The 20,720-nt window shown below is 34.5% G+C and overlaps 1 protein-coding gene across 1 annotated transcript in view; it reads left to right on the forward strand.

Moving 5' to 3' along the window:
- Positions 1 to 20,720, forward strand: part of ZNF654 (zinc finger protein 654) — a 143,111-nt gene that overhangs the window by 111,397 nt on the left and 10,994 nt on the right. Inside the window, exons 6-7 of the mRNA XM_007953273.2 lie at positions 6,257 to 6,398; positions 10,894 to 13,237. Coding sequence (XP_007951464.2) covers positions 6,257 to 6,398; positions 10,894 to 13,237 — 2,486 coding nt within the window. The remainder of the gene's footprint in view (positions 1 to 6,256; positions 6,399 to 10,893; positions 13,238 to 20,720) is intronic.

Here is a 20,720-nt window from a genome sequence, read left to right on the forward strand (position 1 = left end):
GGGGTCCAGGATTATCTTCTGTGTCTGTGTTAATTGGTTTCCCTTTTCTTTGTTGAAGAGGGTCTGTGCAGTCTTTCTGCCTAGTCCGCCATCTTACCAGAACTCTCTGCCCTTTATTATGTTGAGAAATTTTCCTTCTGTTCCTATTTTGCTGAGAGTTTTGAACAGGAATGGGTGTTGGATTTTATCAAATGCCTTTTCTGCATCTGTTGATATGATCCGTTGATTCTTTTCTTTATTTTACTTATGCAATGGATTACATTGATTGTTTTTCTAATGTTGAACCATCCTTGCATATCTGGTATTAATCCCAGATTAATCTGGTATTAATACTTGCTCATGATGTATTATTTAGTTTATTTACTTTTTGATATGTTACTGGAGTCTGTTGGGTAGGATTTTGTTGAAGATTTTTGCATGAATATTCATGAGGGATATTGGTCTTTAGTTTTCCTTCCTAGTGATGTCTTTGCCTGGTTTTGATATCAAGGTTATGCTTGCTTCATATAATGAATTTGGGAGGATTCTATCCTTTTCAGTGTTTTGGAATAGTTTAAGTATTATTGGTGTCAGCTCTTCTCTGAATTCTCCAGTGAAACCATCTGGGCCAATATTTTATTTGTTGGTAATTTTTTTACGACCTCTTCAATTTCTTCTCTTGTTATGGGTCTGTTCAAGTTAGTTTAGGTAAGTAGTGTGTTTTTGAAATCTGCCAATTTCTTTCAGGTTTTCAAATTTGTTGGAGTACTGTCCTTTATAGTATCCCAATATTATCCTTTTATTTCATTTGGTTCATTGTGACTTCGCCCATTTCATTCTTTATTCATGTTATTTGCATCTTTTCCTTTGTTAAATTTGCCAGTGGTTTGTTAGTTTTATTAATCTTTTCAAAAAACCAACTTCAAGTCTTGTTGATTTTTTTTTTTTTATTGTCTTTGTATTTTCTTTTCATTTCTGATCAAATATTTATTATTTTTTCTGGTGACTGTAGGCTTTTCTGGCTGCTTTTTTTCTTATTGTTGCAGATGTTGAGTTAAGGGGTTGATTTTGGTTCTTTCTTTTTTGATGTATGCATTTATTCCTATAAATCAGCTTTTGATCACTGCTTTTGCTGTGTCCCAAAGATTCTGGTATATTGTGTCTTCATTCTCGTTTGATTCAAGAAATTTTTAAATTTTATACTTTATTCTATTACCCAGTCATTTTTAAGGAGGGTGTTGTTCAGTTTCCATGTGTTTGCTCTTTTTCCATTGATCTTCCTACTGTTGATTTCTAATTTTATAGCATTGTTATCTGAGAAGATGCTTTGCAGTATTTCAGTGTTTTTAAATTTATTAAGGCTTGCTTTGTGGCCTAACATAGGGTCTATCCTGGAGAATGTTCCATGTGCTCTGGAAAAGAATGTATATTGTACTGTTGTTGCGTGAAGTGCTCTGTAGATGCCTATAAGGTCAAGTTGGTGGATCATATTGTTTAGCTCTTTTGCTTCTTTGTTGAATTTCTTTGCAGTTCTGTCTGTGGTTGAAAGTGGTGTATTAAAGTCTCCTATCCTGGCTAAAGCACTTGACTGCTAACCGGAAGGCTGGCGGTTCAAACCCACCAGCCACTCCTCGGAAGGAAGGCTGGGCAATCCTACTTACGTAGTGATACTGCCTCGGAAACCCAAGGAGGGGTCGCTATGAGTCGGGGCCGACTTGACGGCACATAACAACAACAACAACAACATTCCTTGGAAGGAAGGTTGGGCAATCTGTTTCCATAGTGATACTGCCTTGGAAACCCAAGGAGGGGTCACTATGAGTCGGGTCCGACTCGATGGCACAGAACAACAACAATAACAAATATGACTGTGGAGTCATCTGTTTGTCCTTTGAATTCTGTTAAAGTCTGGTTTATGTATTTTGGGGCTCTTTCATTGGGTGCATAGATTTTTTTTTTTTTTTTTAATGGTTATGTCCTCTTGTTCAATCAATCATTTATGTAATGTCCTACCTTGTCTCTTATGGTGTTTTTGTCTTAAAATCAATTTTATCAGAAATTAATATTGTTACTCCTGCTCTTTTTTGATTGCTATTTGCTTGATATATCTTTTTCAACCCTTGATTTTTAGCCTATTTGTGTCTTTCTCTCTAAGATGTGTATCTCATAGACAACATATTGATGGGTTATGTTTTATTATTCAGTCTGCAACTCTCCATCTTTTGAGTGGTGCAGTTAATCCATTTACGTTCAGTGTAATTATCGAGAAGTATGAATTGGTTGTTGTCATTTTGTTATGTGTTTTTTCATGGTGTTGATTTCTTTGTTCCATATAATTTTCTTTGTTGAGCTCATTTTGGTTATGAATCATCTTATACCTTCCTTCCTTGCTATTTTAATATTTGCTAAATATTTGTGCTTGTCTTCTTTTTTTATTTTGATGTGAAGTTTTATCATTTATCTTTGAAGTAACCTTGTGATTTTTAATTTTCTTCCCTAATTTAGTTTAACAGTCCATTCTATCTTGCAGTTGTCTTCACTTCCTCACCATTTCTGTATCTACCCCCCTCTTTTTGGTTTGTGTTGTCCTCATTTGCCAATTGATGTCTCTGGTTCCCTGTTTACAATCTTGTAAGCTAGGCTTATTTACTTTGGATACTTCCATAACTAGGTTGGTTTCTGGCTTATGTCATCATATATGCTAATGGTTGGTTGTTCTTTAGTGTTGTTTCTCTGTATAGAGGACTCCTTTAGCATCTCTTATAAGGTTGGTCTGGTTTTAACAAATTCCCTTAATTTCTGCTTATCTGGAAATGTTGTCTAAATTTACCATCATATTTGAGGTAAAATAATCATATATATACTCAGTTTTGCTGAGTATATAATTCTTGGGTGGCAGTTGTTTTCTTTCAAGGTTTTATATATGCCATCCCATTGCTTTCTTGCCTGAATAGTTTCTGCTGAGAAATCAGAGCTTGGTCTTATTGGATGCCCTTTGTAGGTAACTTTCCATTTTTTTCATGCTGCTTTCAGGATTCTCTTTGCTTTGGTTTTGTTAAGTTTAATGATGATATGTCTTGGTAATTTTCTTTTGGGGTTTATCCTGTTTGGGGTTCACTGGACTTCTTGAATGGATATATTCTCATCTTTCATCATATCAGGGAAATTCTCTTCCAACAAATCTTCAACAATTTTCTCTGTAATTTTGTCTCTTCCTATTCTGGAATTCTACTTACATGTAGCTTATTTATTTTGATGGTATCCTACGTGAACCTTAGGCATTCTTCATTTTGTTTTGATCTTTTTTCTGATTGATTCCTTTTCTAAGAAGTATGAGGTATTTGTTTTCGATCTCACTAATTCTGTCTTTCATTGATTCAGTTCTGCTCCTCTGCCCATCCAATGTGTTATCTATTTCTGAAAATTTAGCATTAATCTCCTGGATTTCTATCTGTAGATTTTGTATCATTTCTAATTTTTTCTTTATTTTGTTATTTTGTTCTTGCATTGTCTTCCAAAATTTTTCTAGGTTTTGTCTGCATTTTTCTTATCTTGGTCACTCTTTTCCTTGCTCTGTCTCTCAATCCCTTGAAGGTACCTAAATAAAATTCTTTTGAATTCCTTATCAGTTCCAGTGCTACTTCTTCCCCCTGGACGTGTTCTGTGTCTGTATCCTGGTCCTTTGTTTCTAGTGCTTCATCTTTCTTCTTTGTGTGAACTTTCATGGTCTGCTGTCTCTGAGACATTGTGACATTTTTGTATTTATATTTAATTGGTGGTTTTATGTTGGAGTGATTAATTCAAGATTTTCATTTTCTTTATTTTGTTTGGATGTATCTGACTAAGCAGAGTACTACGTTCCTCTGTTCACTAGTTGACAACAGTTAACATTCACCACCTGTAACCTCATGGGTGTGACAGAGAATGAGAGTGGTACACAGATCTCTGTTAGCTTTTTGTGAAGAGCACTTAAGAGTGAGTCAGGATCATATTGGCTATCATGGATCATTAGCCAGTTGGTGCAGAAGCAAGGGGTGGCAATCATTCAATAGGTGTGGCTACAGAAGGTGCAGGTATTGGTGGGTCATTTGGGCACAGTTACTGTCTCTCATTCAGACAAAAGCAACAATTAAAAAATAACACCAAAAAAGGAAAAAACAAGAGGACAGAAAACAGACACTGCATAACTATGCAAGAACAATCACCAATGAAAGAAAGAAAAAAAAAAAAAGGAAAGGCAATAAATAAGAAGAAATATAAACAGAAAAAGAGAAGAAAAAAAAATCTGGGGAGTAGGAAATTATGGAAAAGAGCTAGATTAAAAGAATAGTAAAAATGAGAAAAATGGAAAAAGAAAAACAAAATATGGGAAGAACCACAAGAAATAATAATAATAATAAAAAAAAACAGGACCTAGGAAAAGGAAAGAAAAAAAAAAAAAACTAGAACCTTAGAAGGGAAAAAGTAATAAAAAGGAAGAAAAAAACAAATCTGGTGGCTAGGGGCAGGGCACACAGGCTCTGTCAAAGCACATAGACTGGGATGAAATTCCTGCTGGCCCAGAATGTGGGTGGAAATGAGGGATGGCTGTGCCTTTGTTCACCAAGAGGGTGTGGGGTGTAAAAGGAATGAGGGGAATCTTGCCTTTCCAGTCATCAGCCTTTGCTATGTCTGTGCTGTCCTCAGTAAGAAGAGCCTATTCTTAGGTCCCTGTAATCTGGATGAGAACACTGTTGTTTTAAGTATCCATAATGGTTGCAGCTTGTAAACATTCAAAATGGTTGCAATCTCTGGACAGGCAAAAATCTACAAATCAGTTTGTCTCCTTCTTTGGTGTTTTCCTTTTTATTCATCAGCCACCAATGCAGTTGTCCACACAGGCCTTGGCAAGTAGGGGTGAATTTTAGGTTAATTTTCAGTCTTAATACCACTTGAAAATATTCAAACTGTCCATGCTATCAGGATGGCTAACAGTATTCGGCTCCATTTGTCACCTTATTCACTGTTCTCATTCAGCTTCTTGTACTTACTGGTATTTAATCCACTTCTTTATCCTTCCTTTCAAAGCTCAGGGCTGCAGGTTTGTCTTCTGTATCTGTGTCAGTTGGATTCTCTTTGTTGAAGAGGTCTGTGTAGCTTGTCTGCCTATTCTGGCACCTTACCAGAAGGAGTCAGGAATATGATTGCTTTTAAGCAGATTAAGTTGATAGAAAGCAATCTAAATTGAAATACCCAGGCATGGAAATTTGGAAAGCAGTCAAAACTGAAGTTTGAGAGGTAAGTGTGAAACGTAGTGAGTTTTTTAAGGGACTATGTATGCAAAAAAGAGTGGGTGGTTAACAGAAACGTAAGGAACACCCACACAGCTCATATAAATGGAGGCAGAATTTTACTTTCAGTTCTACTATGTTGCTCGCAGTCATTTTCTGTTTTCTGTGTTGTCTTCCTAAGTAGACTATGCATGCCTTCATGGTGGTAATCAAGCTGTCCTTAACTTTAATACTTTTAAGTGTTGGGCTCAAAGAACATTTTCATTAATTATTTCAAGAAGTTTAGATTAGGATGCTGTACATAATTTTTATGACAAGTTTTAAGAATTCTAATTTGCTAAAATGTGACGTCCAAATATATAAATTATATATTATGATTTGTCTGCCTCAAAAGTCCCTTCTCACTTTGTCCATCTAATTTAACCTTACCATAATTAGAAAAGAATCTACTTATGAAATACTTTCATTGGTACATAGTAAAAAGTATTGTATTGTAGTGGAAGAACTGATGATCTTAAACATAAAATTTCATATTCTATAGATTTTTAGAACAATATTTTGAAGTACTTTTTATCTCCATTTGGTATCTTAGTAGATTAAGTTGGAAAAGAAATGAACAATTTTTTTTTGCAGAAAGTGTACATCAGTTTCTAAACTTGCAAATAATATATTAAAGGTCAAAGTTATTTTGTTTTTAAGTAATAATCAATATTGGTGCATTGGGATTAGAATTTTTATTTTGATCAGTTATTAACGATCTCTTAGATATACCAGCCTGTGATTGAAATTCATTGCTCAGCACTGCAAAATTGCAATTTCTGATCCCTGTTTTTCTCCCAGCTTCTATTAGTTCCATGTGGGTAGCAGAGTTAGTTTGGATGTTACATAATACCCACTTATACCCACTTTGTATGTATCCCAGCCAGGGCACCATCATAGCAGGGAAAGATAATTGAATAAACTGTATTTTTTATATTTCTCTGTTTTTTTTTTTCTCTCTTTTACAGGGAGTTGATTTTCATATGGAGTAAACTACAGCTTAAGTCTAATCCTTCAAAACAAGTTTTTGTAGATCAATGCTACCAGCTTTTAAGAACAGCAACTAATGTGAGAGTCATATTTCCTTTCATGAAAATCATTAAAGATGAGGTAAATAGGATATATTTATACCTTGCATTTTAAATTAAATTTAAATGACAGTTCACTGAAACTTACATAAGAATCTCTTACATAAAAATTTGTTTATAAAATTGAAAGGGGGCGTTTTAAGTCCACATTCTTAGTATAGTACATCTTTTCCTCGCCAGTGCTCCTGCCCCAAGCTCTCAAAATGGTACAAAGATTGTACGCACCAAAACCAAACCAAACTCACTGCTGTCAAGTCATTTTTGACTCATAGTGACCCCTCCTTGGCTGTCCGAGGCGGTATCTCTACAGAAGTAGATTGCTCAGTGAACCGCCAGCCTTCTGGTTAGCAGTCAAATGCCTTAGGCACTACGCCACCAGAGTTCCTAAGATTATACATAAGTGGAAATAACTGAGAAAAGAAAAACAATTGTCATTTAAAATTTAACTTGGAGATGATGCATCCATAAGCTATTACTTTTTTTTTCTGTTAAGTTTGTCAGGTTTAACATCATCCTAAGTCCCATTTGTAGCCTCTTAATTAACTTGCAACTGAAACTCTGTATATCTATTTGTGTATCTGCTGAAAATCATAGAGAAACTTTTTTCACAGTTTTAAGTCAGGTGTTCATGTAGAAAACAAGTGAATTCTGAGGCAGTGTTAAAGTCTAACTTTTTGAAACCTAGGGAGTAGTTTTTAAAGTGGTTGTTTGAAGGAAGTATAAAAACCCATTATATGTTTTTTGTTTTTTTAAATGTAGTCCTGAATTCTTTTATTAACCTGTTTGCAAGTGATTACAATTCTACATAAGAGTCTTAAACACACATGAAGTGGATCCTGTAGATAAAAAATATTAACAACTTGAATATTAGAGATCTCTTAGGCATACCAGCAGGTGATTGCTCTGTGTGTGTGTGTGTATACATATATGTATGTATATAAAGACATGAAAAACATCTTACATTTTAGGTAGTTCTTCTTTTTAACTGAATCTTTATGTGGGTTATGTTTAAATATATAAGGAGGCATCCATTAAATAATATATTTTAAATTTTTCTTAGGTATTTATACACTTACCACAGTCATTACTATGTCAGTAGATGTACATCCATGCATTATATATAGCACCATGATATAAATTTGGTGGCATTGTTTCTCAGGATTTTCTTCTTTTTTTATTTCATGTTTATTTTGCTAACTGCATTCATAGCATCATTATTAAATAGTAAAATGTCATTCAAATAAAGGTATTTATCAAAGTTAACTTCTCCCCCCCAAGAAGATGAATTAAAAAACAAACTTTGCTTTAGAACATTAATTTGCAAGATTTGCAGTATCACCTGTAGAACTTTTAAAAAATACAGATGTATCCATATTTTTTTTTTTTTTTTTTAACATATGATTCCCATTTTTACCAAAGGATACAACACTGGTATAGAAACTTTACAGCATAAGTGAGGTTCAGGGAATTATCATACAGTTGTTTGGTTTTTTTCCTCCCCACATGCCTGGTTAACCTACAAATACATTGTAAGAGGACAAAGTCAAAGATGAAGTAAATATTAATAACATGATATATAAACAGTTCAAATTACTAAAACAGTTTTTATTTCATGGAATAGATCATTTATGTTTCTTCACTGCTGTGAAGCATAATTGCAGTGCTGTATGAGTTTAAAAGGAGACATTATAGAAGGCATTATCTGAGAAGGCCTCACAGGGAAAGGTACTTTAAGCTGGGTTTTGATTGATGGATGAGGATAATACTAACATTTGTAGAGGATTTTATAGTTTACAGAGCACGTATACCTCATATTATTATTTGTTTCTCATACCTCTGGTGGTGTTAATAACAGTAGCAAAGATGTGGGAAGGTAGGTGGGAGATGAATGAGATCAAGAGACATGGGGCAGGGGTGTCTGGATCATAAAGGGATTTGAATGCTGTACTATATGTTGGAACCTCAAATCATAAATAGTCTGGAATCTAAAAGATTTCTGCTTAGGAAGTATTCCCTTTTGTAATTATCCTGAGATTTTAAGACACCTGGAAACATTAAGATTTTATGAATCAAGATAGAGAATATAGATAGTACTTTGGAGAGACAAAATGAATTCCATTTTGAACCAGTGAATTTTGAATTTGTTCTATCCAGAAAGAAGTCTCTGAGTAGTGCAAATGGTTAAGCCCTCAACTACTAACCAAAAATCTGATGGTTTGAACCCACCCACGTGTGCCTTGGAAGAAAGGCCTGGGAATCTGCTTTTAGACTTGGAAAGCTCTGTGGAACAGTTTTATTTTGCATACAAGGGGTTGCCATGACTTGAAAGTGATGTGCTTTTTGGTGTTTGTTTGTTTGTTTCTAATATGGAAAATCTAGGTGGGACTGTATAATAGATAATTAGAAATAAGAATTTCAAATTCAGAAAAGGATTCCAAGGTGAAGATGATGAATTTATTCAAAGCTCACTACATATTAAGTTATGTATTAACCATAGCAGAGTACAAAAAATAAGACAGTGTTATTCCTGTCATTTTGTAATTTAAAGTTGGAGAACATACACAGATAATTATAAAATAACATGTAAATACTTCTAGAGATAAGTATAAATTATTCTCTGTAGAAAGAATGTTGTTGTTGATGTGTGCCTCCAACTCGGTTTTAATTCATAGTGACTCTATACAACAGAGTAGAATTGCCCCATAGAGTTTCCTAAGCTCTAATAGTTACGGGTACAGATCACTATGTTTTTTTTGCAGGGCCACTGGTGGGCTTGAACTATTGACCTTTCAGTTAGCAGCCTAGCACAGTGCTCGTTTATAGAAGTAAAAAAACAAAACAAAACCCATTACCTTTGAGTTGATTCCAACTCATAGCAACCATACAGGACAGAGTAGAATTATTCCATATGGTTTCTAAGGCTCTACATCTTTACAGAAGCAGACTACTACATCTTTCTCCCATGGATCAGCTGATACTTTCAACCACCGACCTTTTAGATGACAGCTGAGCACTTAGCCACTATGCCACCAAGGCTTCTTTTCTTATAGGATCAAACCAAACCCAATCCACTACCATTGAGTTGGTTCTGACACATAGCAACAGAGAACTGCCCATAGGGTTTCCAAGACTATAAATCTTTACAGAAGTAGAATGCCTCGTCTCTCTTCTCTGGAGCAGCCAGAGCAGCTGGTGGGTTCTAACTGCTGACCTTTTGGTTAACAGCTGAATGCCTTAACCACTGCAGCACCAGAGCTCTTTTTTTTTAAAAAAAAAATACAGTATGGAAAGTTAATTCTGTGCAGGTAGGGGCCAGATTTAATGGGAAAAAAAAACCTCCATTGTACCATTGATTCTCAAAGAATATATAGGAGATCAGTAGGAATTTACCAGCTGAATAAAGTTAGGAATATGGTGTGCAGAAGTCTGTCTGTGGAACTGCAAGTAGTTAAGTAGGGTTACACAGCAGGGAGTTAAGGGACTTAAGAGGATATGAGGCTGGCAAAGTAGTATTTCTCCCTGTAATGTGTAATATAACATATGCAGGTATTATGCTATATGTACACATATAATTTTAAAGACAATCTCTTGTTATATTTTTTTACATTTAAACATTTAGATAATTCGTTGAGCTAAGATGGATAAATAACAGATTCCCAAATAAAAGCTGATGCAGTTTCTTTGAGTTACCAGTAAAAGTTTCAAAGCCTGAATATTTTTTAAATAACTTTCAGTAGGTTCATTATTCTGTCAATTTATTAAATATGGAATGAATTGTAATTGCCCTTTTGATGTGGGCCACACTTGCCCTCATACTTGGATAAAGAATAAGTCAAATTACTTAAGTAAAATGAGTAATATTTTTTAGTACAGCTTTATGAAGGAGTTTCCATAAGCAGTTCTTTTTTAAAATCTACTTATTTCTTAATATTGAAAATTGAAAAATGTGTTTAAATATGTGCAAATTAATTCTGCTAGAGAATTTAAGATTGGTACCTAAAATAATAAATGGGGTCTAGATTTGCGAGAAAGGTGGTGTAATGGTTAAAGAATTTGGCTGCTAACCCAAAGGTCAGTGGTTCAAACCCAGCAGCCACTCTGCGGAGGAAAGATGAAGTGATCTGCTTAAGACTTAAGTCTGTAAAGACTTACAGACGTGGACACCCAATGAGGGTCACTATTAGTTGGAATCAACTCGATGGCAGTGAGTTTGGTTTGGTTTTGGAGACCTGTAGGAAATAAATCCCCATAAGTCTGTGAAATGTTTTGTACTATAATTAGTAGGGCTTGTGACACATGAAAATTAATTATATTAGAAACTACAGTGCTATCTATTCCAATTATTCTAACATTAAAAAAAAAAAAGATATATTAAAAAGAAGTTAAAAGAGGCTGCCTATGGGGGGGATCTGTACATTTGAAATACTGTTTGACTTTCATTTCTGAGTTATATTTTATAAAGATTATACAATTAGTGTTTTTTTAAGTATTTAGTAGTAGTATTTTTCTTTCTACAGGTTGAAGAGGAAGGCTTGCAGATTTGTGTTGAAATATGTGGTTGTGCTCTACAACTAGACCTTCATGATGACCCCAAAACTAAATGTCTAATTTATAAAACAATTGCACATTTTTTGCCAAATGATTTGGAGATCCTGAGGATTTGTGCACTCTCAATATTTTTTCTTGAGCGTTCCTTGGAAGCCTACCATACTGTTGAACGGCTCTATAAACGTCCAGATGAAGAATATAATGAAGGCATGAGTAGTGTTCAAAATTGTGTTCGCTTTGAATTACTTCCAATTTTGAAAAAGGGATTGTTTTTTGATCCTGAATTTTGGAACTTTGTAATGATTAAGAAAAACTGTGTAGCATTATTGAGAGATAAATCAGCAGTTAGATTTTTAAATGAAAGTACACTGGAAAATTCTACAGGTAATCTAAAAACAGTGGAGCAACAAGGTTTAGATGAAGGGCTTCACTCTCTTATAGATCAGACCACTGGAGAGTTTGATCTCGACTATATATCTGGAGTGCAATCTAAAAGTCATACTAATACAAAGAAAAACTTTACAGCTCTTAATGCTTCCAAAGTAGATCACAATGTCCCAAGGCATCGGTGTGTGTTATGTAACAAGGAGTTTCTAGGTGGTCACATTGTTAGGCATGCCCAGGCTCATCAGAAAAAAGGCAGTTTTTCATGTGTAATATGTGGTAGGAAATTTAGAAACAGAGGACTTATGCAGAAGCATTTGAAAAATCATGTTAAGAAAATACAGAGACAGCAGATTGCTGTAGCCCAACTAGAAGATCAGGAAATCCCTGCTTTGGAAGAAATAAATTGTTCTGATTCTTCCATTTCATATGAAAATGGTAACTCTGATAATAAGAATTTGGAAGTAGAGCCACTTACTGCTTCCAGTGATGGGAACAAAGAAGTCATCCCTGAGCGTATGGCTGAATTCATAGAAATTCCTGTAAGTGTATCAGAAGATGTTATTGAAAACATTATTAAAAACGGTAGTCCTGATACCTCTTTAAACAATGTTCTGGAGCCTTTACCTGAATGTGAAGATGATGATGAAGAGGAGGAGGAAGAAGGCGATTATGAGGAAGATGATTATGACCTGAACCAAGAAACTTCAGTACTTCATAAAATCAATGGAACTGTGTGCCATCCAAAAGACATATATGCTACAGATCAAGAAGGAAATTTTAAGTGTCCTGCTCTTGGTTGTATCAGGATATTTAAAAAGATTGGATTTCTAAATAAACATGCAAGGACTGTACATCCAACTGATTTAAATGTGCGGCAAACAGTAATGAAATGGAGTAAAGGAAAATGCAAATTTTGTCAAAGGCAATTTGAAGATTCTCAACATTTTATAGATCACCTTAACAGACATAGCTATCCAAATGTGTATTTTTGTTTGCATTTTAATTGCAGTGAATCCTTTAAACTGCCATTCCAGCTTGCTCAGCATATAAAAAGTCACAGGATATTTCAAGCTCAGTGTAGTTTTCCAGAATGTCATGAGCTTTTTGAAGATCTTCCTCTACTGTATGAACATGAAGCTCAGCATTATTTAAGTAAAACACCAGAATCATCTACACAACCAAGTGAATCAATTCTTTGGGATGTTCTTACAGACTCGACTCCTGATCATCAGGAGAATGACTCATCTAGTAATGAGAATCAAGTTATTAGTCTGCCAGTTTCTACAAGCAAATCAAGGAAAGATTATACAGAACCAAAGATGTGTATAGAAAGTATGGAGAAGAAAACAGACAGTTTAGTTCAGAATGGAAATGAACATGCTGATGACACTGTTTCAGATATATGCTTGAGAGACCAAAAGATGCCTGACATAGAGCCAAATTCTGAAAATAATTGTACCATTAGTGATCATTTAGTAAATGGACACAGTGAAAAAGGACAAACACCTTTACTTTTATCAGATCCTGCTTTGAAAATTGATACAAATAGAACCAGGACAGAAAATGGTTCCATTTTACCCAGTGTTGTATCACAGGAACACAATACCCTGCCAATATCTCAGGCACCTTCCAAACCAAATCTGACAAGTGAACATACTTCATATGGCTTAATTTTAACAAAGCCATATGTCAGACCACTGCCTCCCAGTTACCTCGATGAACGGTACCTTAGTATGCCAAAACGCAGAAAATTTCTGAGTGATAGGGTAGATACCTGTTCTGATCAAGATAATGTTTGTAAAAAATCAGTGAAAAGATTAAGATGTGGCAAATGCCTGACCACCTACTGTAATGCAGAAGCACTTGAGGCTCACCTTGCACAAAAGAAATGTCAGACACTCTTTGGATTTGATTCAGATGATGAAAGTAAGTCTGCAATCTTCTCAGTAGGTTTATCTGTAGAAATAGAAAATGCTATCGATAAAACTATAATAGATTTTTATGTAGTTAAAAAATTAACATTTGTATAGCACATGTAACTTTTGTAAAGCACTATCTTAAAAATTATTTCCTTTAACCTATACAACCACCATGAGGTGATATTGCTATTCCTGTTTTATAAATCAAGCAGTGAAATTCACAGAGATTAAGTATTTTGGAAAAAGTATAGGCCTATGAACTGTACAAGTCATGATTTGAACACAGGTCTTTAATACTCTTTGATCTTTCGTACTCTTTCCACTGTATCAAAGGCTCTTCTTCATTCCAAGTTTTACATAGTAAAATGTCTAGAAACAAAGTAATTATGATGAAAACATGTTTTCATCTGCAGGCCAGAATATAAATAAAGGGAAGGTAGTGAACCTTTGTTATAAAAACAGAAGTGAAAAAGAAGCAAAAATAATTTTAAAAGGAAAAAATAAATGAAAGATGAGCTTGCCTTTCTACTAATATCAATTACCTTTGAATAAGAAAGGGTATAAATTAAATAGAAATCTGACTTAGAATTCCAGATGAACAACTATACAGTTTGAATTAATAGACATGTTCTGTTTTACAGGTGCCTGATAAAAATGTTTCAGAAAGACCTGTCTGTCAAGCAGTAGTATGAAAAAAGCACTACAAGAAAATGCATCATCAGTTTGCTATTTCCCAGATGGCCTTAATTTTAGAGCGGTCTTGGATTACTAAAGATGATAAAGTCAAAGCACATTTTCTAGAATGAACTTGCAGAGATGTGCTGGTTTAGACTTCTAAAGGGTTATTATAGAACTCCCAAAGTACCAGTTATCCAGAAAACCACATTTAAAAAATACCATAATAGCAGCATGTTCAGTTTCGCTTTTGTGAGAAACACGCTAAGGCGACTAGTCAGAAAGTAAAACCAGTTATGGCCTTACAGAAAGGGAAGTTAACCCATTTAAAATAAGGAAGTTGGCTAATGGTAAACAACTTAAAGTTTTATACAAATAGGATTTGTTTTCTTTTTATGCATAATCAGATTATGTCTTCCCTCTGATCAAACATAATTTAAGGAACCACTACTATTTGGGCTGTAATTTAGAAAACTGAAAATAAAACTTCGGTTTTCACATGTTACCTGTTAAATACTATAATTTGTTTCCAGATGATTAGACAAATAGACAAAATTCAATGAATGGCATGCCGATTTTGAAAACTAAAAAAAATTAAAATAAACCACCAATGTTTTGCTAACAAGTTTTTGATAGAATTTTCCACTTTCATAATATAAATTAATTATATTTACGAGGCAGCAGTGTCAAATAGAAAAAGTAAGGACGTCACGCTTGTTAAAGTAGAGGGTCAAGAAAAAAGGAAGACCATCAACAAGATGGATTGACGCAGTGGTTGTGACAGTGGGCTGAAGCGTAGCAACAATTGTGAGGATGGCACAGGACCAGGCAGTGTTTTGTTCTTTTGTACATAGAGTCACTATGATTCAGAACTGACTCCACGGCACCTAATAGCAGCAACAATAACAACAACCATCAGTAACTTTGGGGAGACGTGGGAGGAATCTAAGACCATGTAAAGGCTGTATAGTTGAAGGAAAACACTGAATTGCAAATTCCTCAATGTGAATAATGGTATAAGCACACTGGGATATTTCTATTTGAATACAGAGTAGTGTTAGGACATTGCTTGATGATTCATAAGGTCCTTTAGACATTAATATGAGTTATCTAAGCACAGTCCTCTCGGAAGGAAGGTTGGGCAATCCTACTTCCGTAGTGATACTGCCTTGGAAACCCAAGGAGGGGTCGCTATGAGTCGGGTTTGACTCGACGGCACATAACAACAACAACAACAACAAGCACAGTCCTATAAGGATAACTGGCTTTTAAAAAATTATGTCAACTAAGAATCTGGTAAAATATTCATTGATTTTATTCAGTTAGGAAATTTAACTCCAAAATTAAGCCATACTACTCATGCTTTCTTGTTTAGTAGTGATGGATTTGGTCTGAACAGAAGTTTATATATATATAAAAGGAAGTATTTACACAATTTGCACAACAAAAACACAAGAGATGTATTTATTGATGCATTATTTCCGTTGGTAACCAGTAATTTTCCTAAGGACGATTATAACTTAATAGTCAGTAAATGGTTAAAACAAATGTTTTTAAAAATACCTTCTCAAATTCAATGTTTTCCGCTTGTCCATTTTGAAAAGAGGAAACCTGAAGAACTCCTTTTACCTAATAACTTTGTTAATCTAAACAGGGATGAAAACAACAAAAATGCAAAGGGAAATTCTTAAAAAAAAAAAAAAAGAGCTACTAATGCACCAGTGTCAACCAAATAGATCCAGTTACTCCAACTGATAAATTTTTGTTCAAAGCAGGTAATCTCATCGGCCCCTACTATTAGAAATTTTAGGATAGTAAAGTTTCTTCAATCAGGTTACTGAGGAAATGGGTCATTTTTTTTCCAGGGCAGCATACAGACTTTTTTAAATTAGGATTTCCAGGTCATGATATAGCAGGTGATGTAGAAAAATATTAAGTAATTTTATTAGTTTATCATAGGACATCACTACTATGCAATGATGGTCAGAAATGCATTCCAACCAAAATTAGGTTTGTTTTTGTTTGGTTATGTAGCCTATATTAGGCTGTGAAATTTATATTTAAATAAAATAGAACTAATAATCAGATTTTTAATCCTTTCTTTAGGGTCAACTAAAGAAACAGCTTTCCATATTTCCTGATACTAAAAATGTAATGAATTCTATTTTAGTTCAGTTTTAAAGTATATGATGTAATAAAAAGCCTGTTTGGAAACTGGTTCGTTTGGAAATGAAGTTTTTCTTGAACTATACTTTGTGGTTTGTACATTTTTCCTAAAGTTTAAAATAGCTGTTAAAATTTCATCACATTTTTTTACTTTCATAGACATTGTAACCATTGACATAAATCCATGCCCACAAATTGTTAACCTTTTCATTAATTTTGCAGCTCATACTAAGATGCTTTTAAACATAATCTAGTTAGTTTCTTTTTGGTCTTTAAGTTTGAGGTTATATGTATCCTTTTGTATTGCTCTGAAAGAATGAGATCAAATTGGTTTATAAATAACTAAATTCAAAGAATGGTTTATAAATTCTATTTGACTACACTGTCTTCAACCTTTTTATTTATATAGTTCTTAAATAATCTCTATTGAAAATATGTGTACATTTTAATATTATGTATGTCTTATAAAACAAATTTAAATCATTTTGCTTTTGTAAGGTGAATAAACTTCCAACACTTCTAATTTGAGATTCAGAAGAAAAGAAAGCTTTCTTATTCCTCTGACTCTGCTCTTTTTTTTCTATTTTGCTACTCCTTCTGTTATGAGAATGTGTTTATCTTACATGGACCAAGTTTCAAACATTTGTTTTGAAATAAAAATTTCCTTTAAAAAATTAATTATTCCTTCTATGTTTTAGTAAGGTCAAGAAGATAGCAAATCTGAATTTTTGCTGCTCAGATATTATGGAGGAGGTAGAAAAGGGGCATGTCTGTGGGCAAGGACACTGGTACTTTGGGCTTTTAGCCATACTCATTTTTTAAAGAAAAAAGAAAAAACCCTACATAATTTGAGTAAATAATTTATAACATTAAACTTGTGATTTTTTTTAAATCACATTGAAGGTTCAGCTGTACTCCTTTCATGTTTGGTTTGATACTGTTGTATGGATGAAAAACCTTAAAAGAGGTGATAGTGTTTATTTTTTAATTTATTTGGTACTGTAAACCACCTTTTCAGAATGATTAAATGCTGCATATGCATTTTGAAATTGTTAATATGTGATAGATATTACAGATTCAGCAAGGAAGGATATTTGTGCTTCCTTGTTGAACATTAAATTATTTTACTTTGCATTTTATAAGAGTACAAATTAAAACTGAGCCATTGAACTGCAATAAATCAACAATAGTGTTTCATTTCAAGAAATTTTTTTGTATTGTAAATAGATTTGTTCAATAAAACATTGTCCTTGTTGGTAATGAAGTGTTCAGTTTTATGTAGCAGCCTGCTTTCAAAAGGAATTCAATTTATTTAAGACATTAAGGCAAAGCAAAATAGTCTCTATGATGAAAAACGCGAGCTCTGGTAGTGTATTTCCTAGAGCACTTGACTGCTAACCAGAAGGCTGACGGTTCAAACCCACCAGCCACTCCTCGGAAGGAAGGTTGGGCTATCTACTTTTGTAATGATACTGTCTCAGAAACCCAACGAGGGATCGCTATGAGTCGGGGCGGACTCGACGGCACATTACAACAACAACAACAACTAAATAAGAGATTTCTATTATGTCTTATTATAAGGAAATGAGTTATTTTAGTTAAGTATCTTTACTATATTTGAATTGATTTTTTTCAAACAATATAGAAAAATAAAAATCTAAAAGCTTACACCAACTGTAATACAAAATACACATTTTTTGAGTATTATTTTAACTAATGTCCATATTTAGAAATGCAAGTTAACAGAATTCTGATTCATTTCTAGTAAGTGGTTTCAGTGTGATACAGTGCTCTCTACAAGCTTAGTAGGTGAAAGCTCTCCAAGAACAAGACAGTGGATGCATTTGGTAATTCTTCAAAGGAGCAGACCTTATTTCAGAACAAAACCAAAGAAGTATAGTTTGTGAAGTCACTTGGAGATACTAGGATGCAGATGATGAAAATAACTTATTACAGAACCATTTTAATGACAAAATGTTTAAAGTTACTTAAGAATCTGTAACCAAAAGTGTTGTCCTTAGACATGAGGGTTCTTCTTTGGTTCATTAACAAAGGAGCCCTCTTACCTATTAGCTGTAACTTATAATAGTTAAGCACTTGGTTGCTAACCAGAAAGAACTCACCCAAAGGATCCACAGGAGAAAGATCTGGCAATCTGCACCTGGTAAAGATTACCCTTTGGGGCAGTTCTGCTTTGTCATAGGGTTGCTATGAGAAAATCTAGATGACACGTAACTAGAAAAATGGCTAATGTAGAGGAAGAACTCTGATGTAAAGAAACACCATTGCAAATGAATAGATACTGTGTGAAATAATAGTGATTTGAAAATATTACAAACATGCTTTTAAAAGCTCTAGGAAATTATTTCAGTATTCTATAGCTGAGACCTAGAATTCTATGGTTTGTGGTCTTATCTTAGACTATTAAATCCATATTCAGACCAATAAATGTATTGAGTTATTTAAACTAAATTATATGAATTACCCAAAGTCCATTTTCCTTTCCTGAAACTTGAGGAAATCAGGGGAAAATAAAGTAACACTAAGATTCCAAGATAATCAAATTATGCTGCTTTTCAAAGCAAAATGTAAGATTCATACTGATTTCAAGAATCCACTGACACAGATGGAGAATTTATGGCTATCTAAATATCACTATATGAGTTGGAGGCAATCCCAAATTGTTCTTGTTAGGTGTTGTCAAGTCATCTCCAGCTCACAGTGATGCTGTGTAAAGCAGAATGAAACACTGCCTGGTCCTGTGACAACCTCATGATCCTTGCTGTACCTGAGCCAATCATTGCATCCACTGTGTCCACCTTTTGGGGGCCTTCCTCTTTTTCGTTGACCCTCGACTTTACCAAGCATGATATCCCTTCTGACAACATGACCAAAGTAGGTGAGACGAAGTCTGGCCATTCTCATTTCCAAGGAACTTTCCAGCTGCACTTCTTCCAGGACAGATTTTTCGTTCTTTTGGCACTCTATGGTACTTTAAACATTCTTTGCCAACACCACAACTCAAAAAGCATCAACTCTTCTTCGGTCTTCCTTCATTGTCCAGCTCTCACGTGCATATGAGGCAATTGAAAATACCATGGCTTGGGTCAGGTGCACCTTAGTCCTCGAGGAGACATCTTTGCTCTTCAGCACTTGAAAGAGGTCTTTTGCAGCAGATTTTTCCAATGTAATACTGTCTGTTGATGTCTTGACTGCTGCTTCTATTGTTGATTGTAGAACCAAGTAATATGAAGTCTTTGACAACATCAATCTCTTCTCCATTTATCGTGATGCTGCGTATTGGTCCAGTTGTGAGGATTTTTGGTTTTTTTAATATATTGAGGTGTAATCCATACTCCAGACTGTAGTCTTCAGTCTTCATCAGTAAGTGCTTCAAGTCATCCTCACTTTTCAGCAAGCAAAGTTGTGTCATCTGCATATCATAGATTGTTAATGAGTCCTCCAATGCATCAACTACATTCTTCTTCATATAGTCCAGCTTGGATTATTTGCTCAGCATACAGATTGAGTAAGTTTGGTGGAAGGATACAACCCTGATGCACTCCCTTCCTGATTTTAAACCATGCAGCATCCCCTTGTTCTGTTTGAACAACAGCCTCCTGGTCTATGTACAATTCCTCATGGGTACAATGAAGTGTTCTAAAATTTCTATTCTTCTCAATGTTATCCATAATTAGTTATGATCCATACAAGCAAATGCTATGCATAGTCAATAAAGCCCAAGTAAACATCTTTCTGGTGTTCTTTGCTTTGAGCCAAGATCCATCTGACAGCAATGACATCCTTTGTTCCATGTCCTCTTCTGAATTTAGCTTGCATTTCATGAAGTTCTCTGTCAATATACTGCTGCAACCATTTATGAATTATCTTCAGTAAGATTTTGCTTGCATGTGATACTAATGATATTGCTTGATGGTTTCCATACTCTGTGGGATCACCTTTCTTTGGAATGGGTACTGGGTCTCTTCCAGTCAGTTGGCCAGGTAGCTGTCTTCCAAATCTCTTGGGATACCCAAATGAGTGCCTCCAGCATGACATCCGTTTGTGGAAACATTTCAGTGGTATTTTGTCAATTCCTGGAGCCTTGTTTTTCAGCAATTCCTTCAGTGCAGCTTTGACTTCTTCCTTCAGTACCATAGGTTCTTGATCATATGCCACCTCCTGAAATGGGTGAACATTGACCAATTTTTTGGTACAGTGACTGTGTATTCCTTCCATCTTCTTTGTTTCCTGCATCATTCAATATATTGCCCATAGAATCTTTCAATATTGGAACTTGAGGCTTAAATTTGTTCTTCAGTTCTTTCAGCCTGATAAATGCTGATCATGATCTTCCTTTTCATTTTCTAACTCCAGGTCTTTGCACATTTCATTATAGTAATTGACTTTGTCCTCTCAAGCTGCTCTTTGAAATCTGTTCATTTCTTTTATCTTGCCATTTCTTCCATTTGCTTTAGCTACTCTCTTCAAGAGCAAGTTTCAGAGTCTCTTCTGACATCCATTTTGGTATTTTCTTCCTTTCCTGTCTTAATGACATTTTGCTTTCTTCATGGATGATGTTCTTGATGTCATCCCACAATTCCTCTGGTTTTAGGTCACTAGTGTTCAATGCATCAAATCTATTCTTT

Source organism: Orycteropus afer, unplaced genomic scaffold, assembly GCF_000298275.1.
Source record: "Orycteropus afer afer isolate SDZICR_OR568_19922 unplaced genomic scaffold, OryAfe1.0 scaffold00383, whole genome shotgun sequence".
In the NCBI taxonomy this organism is placed as follows: Eukaryota; Metazoa; Chordata; class Mammalia; order Tubulidentata; family Orycteropodidae; genus Orycteropus; species Orycteropus afer.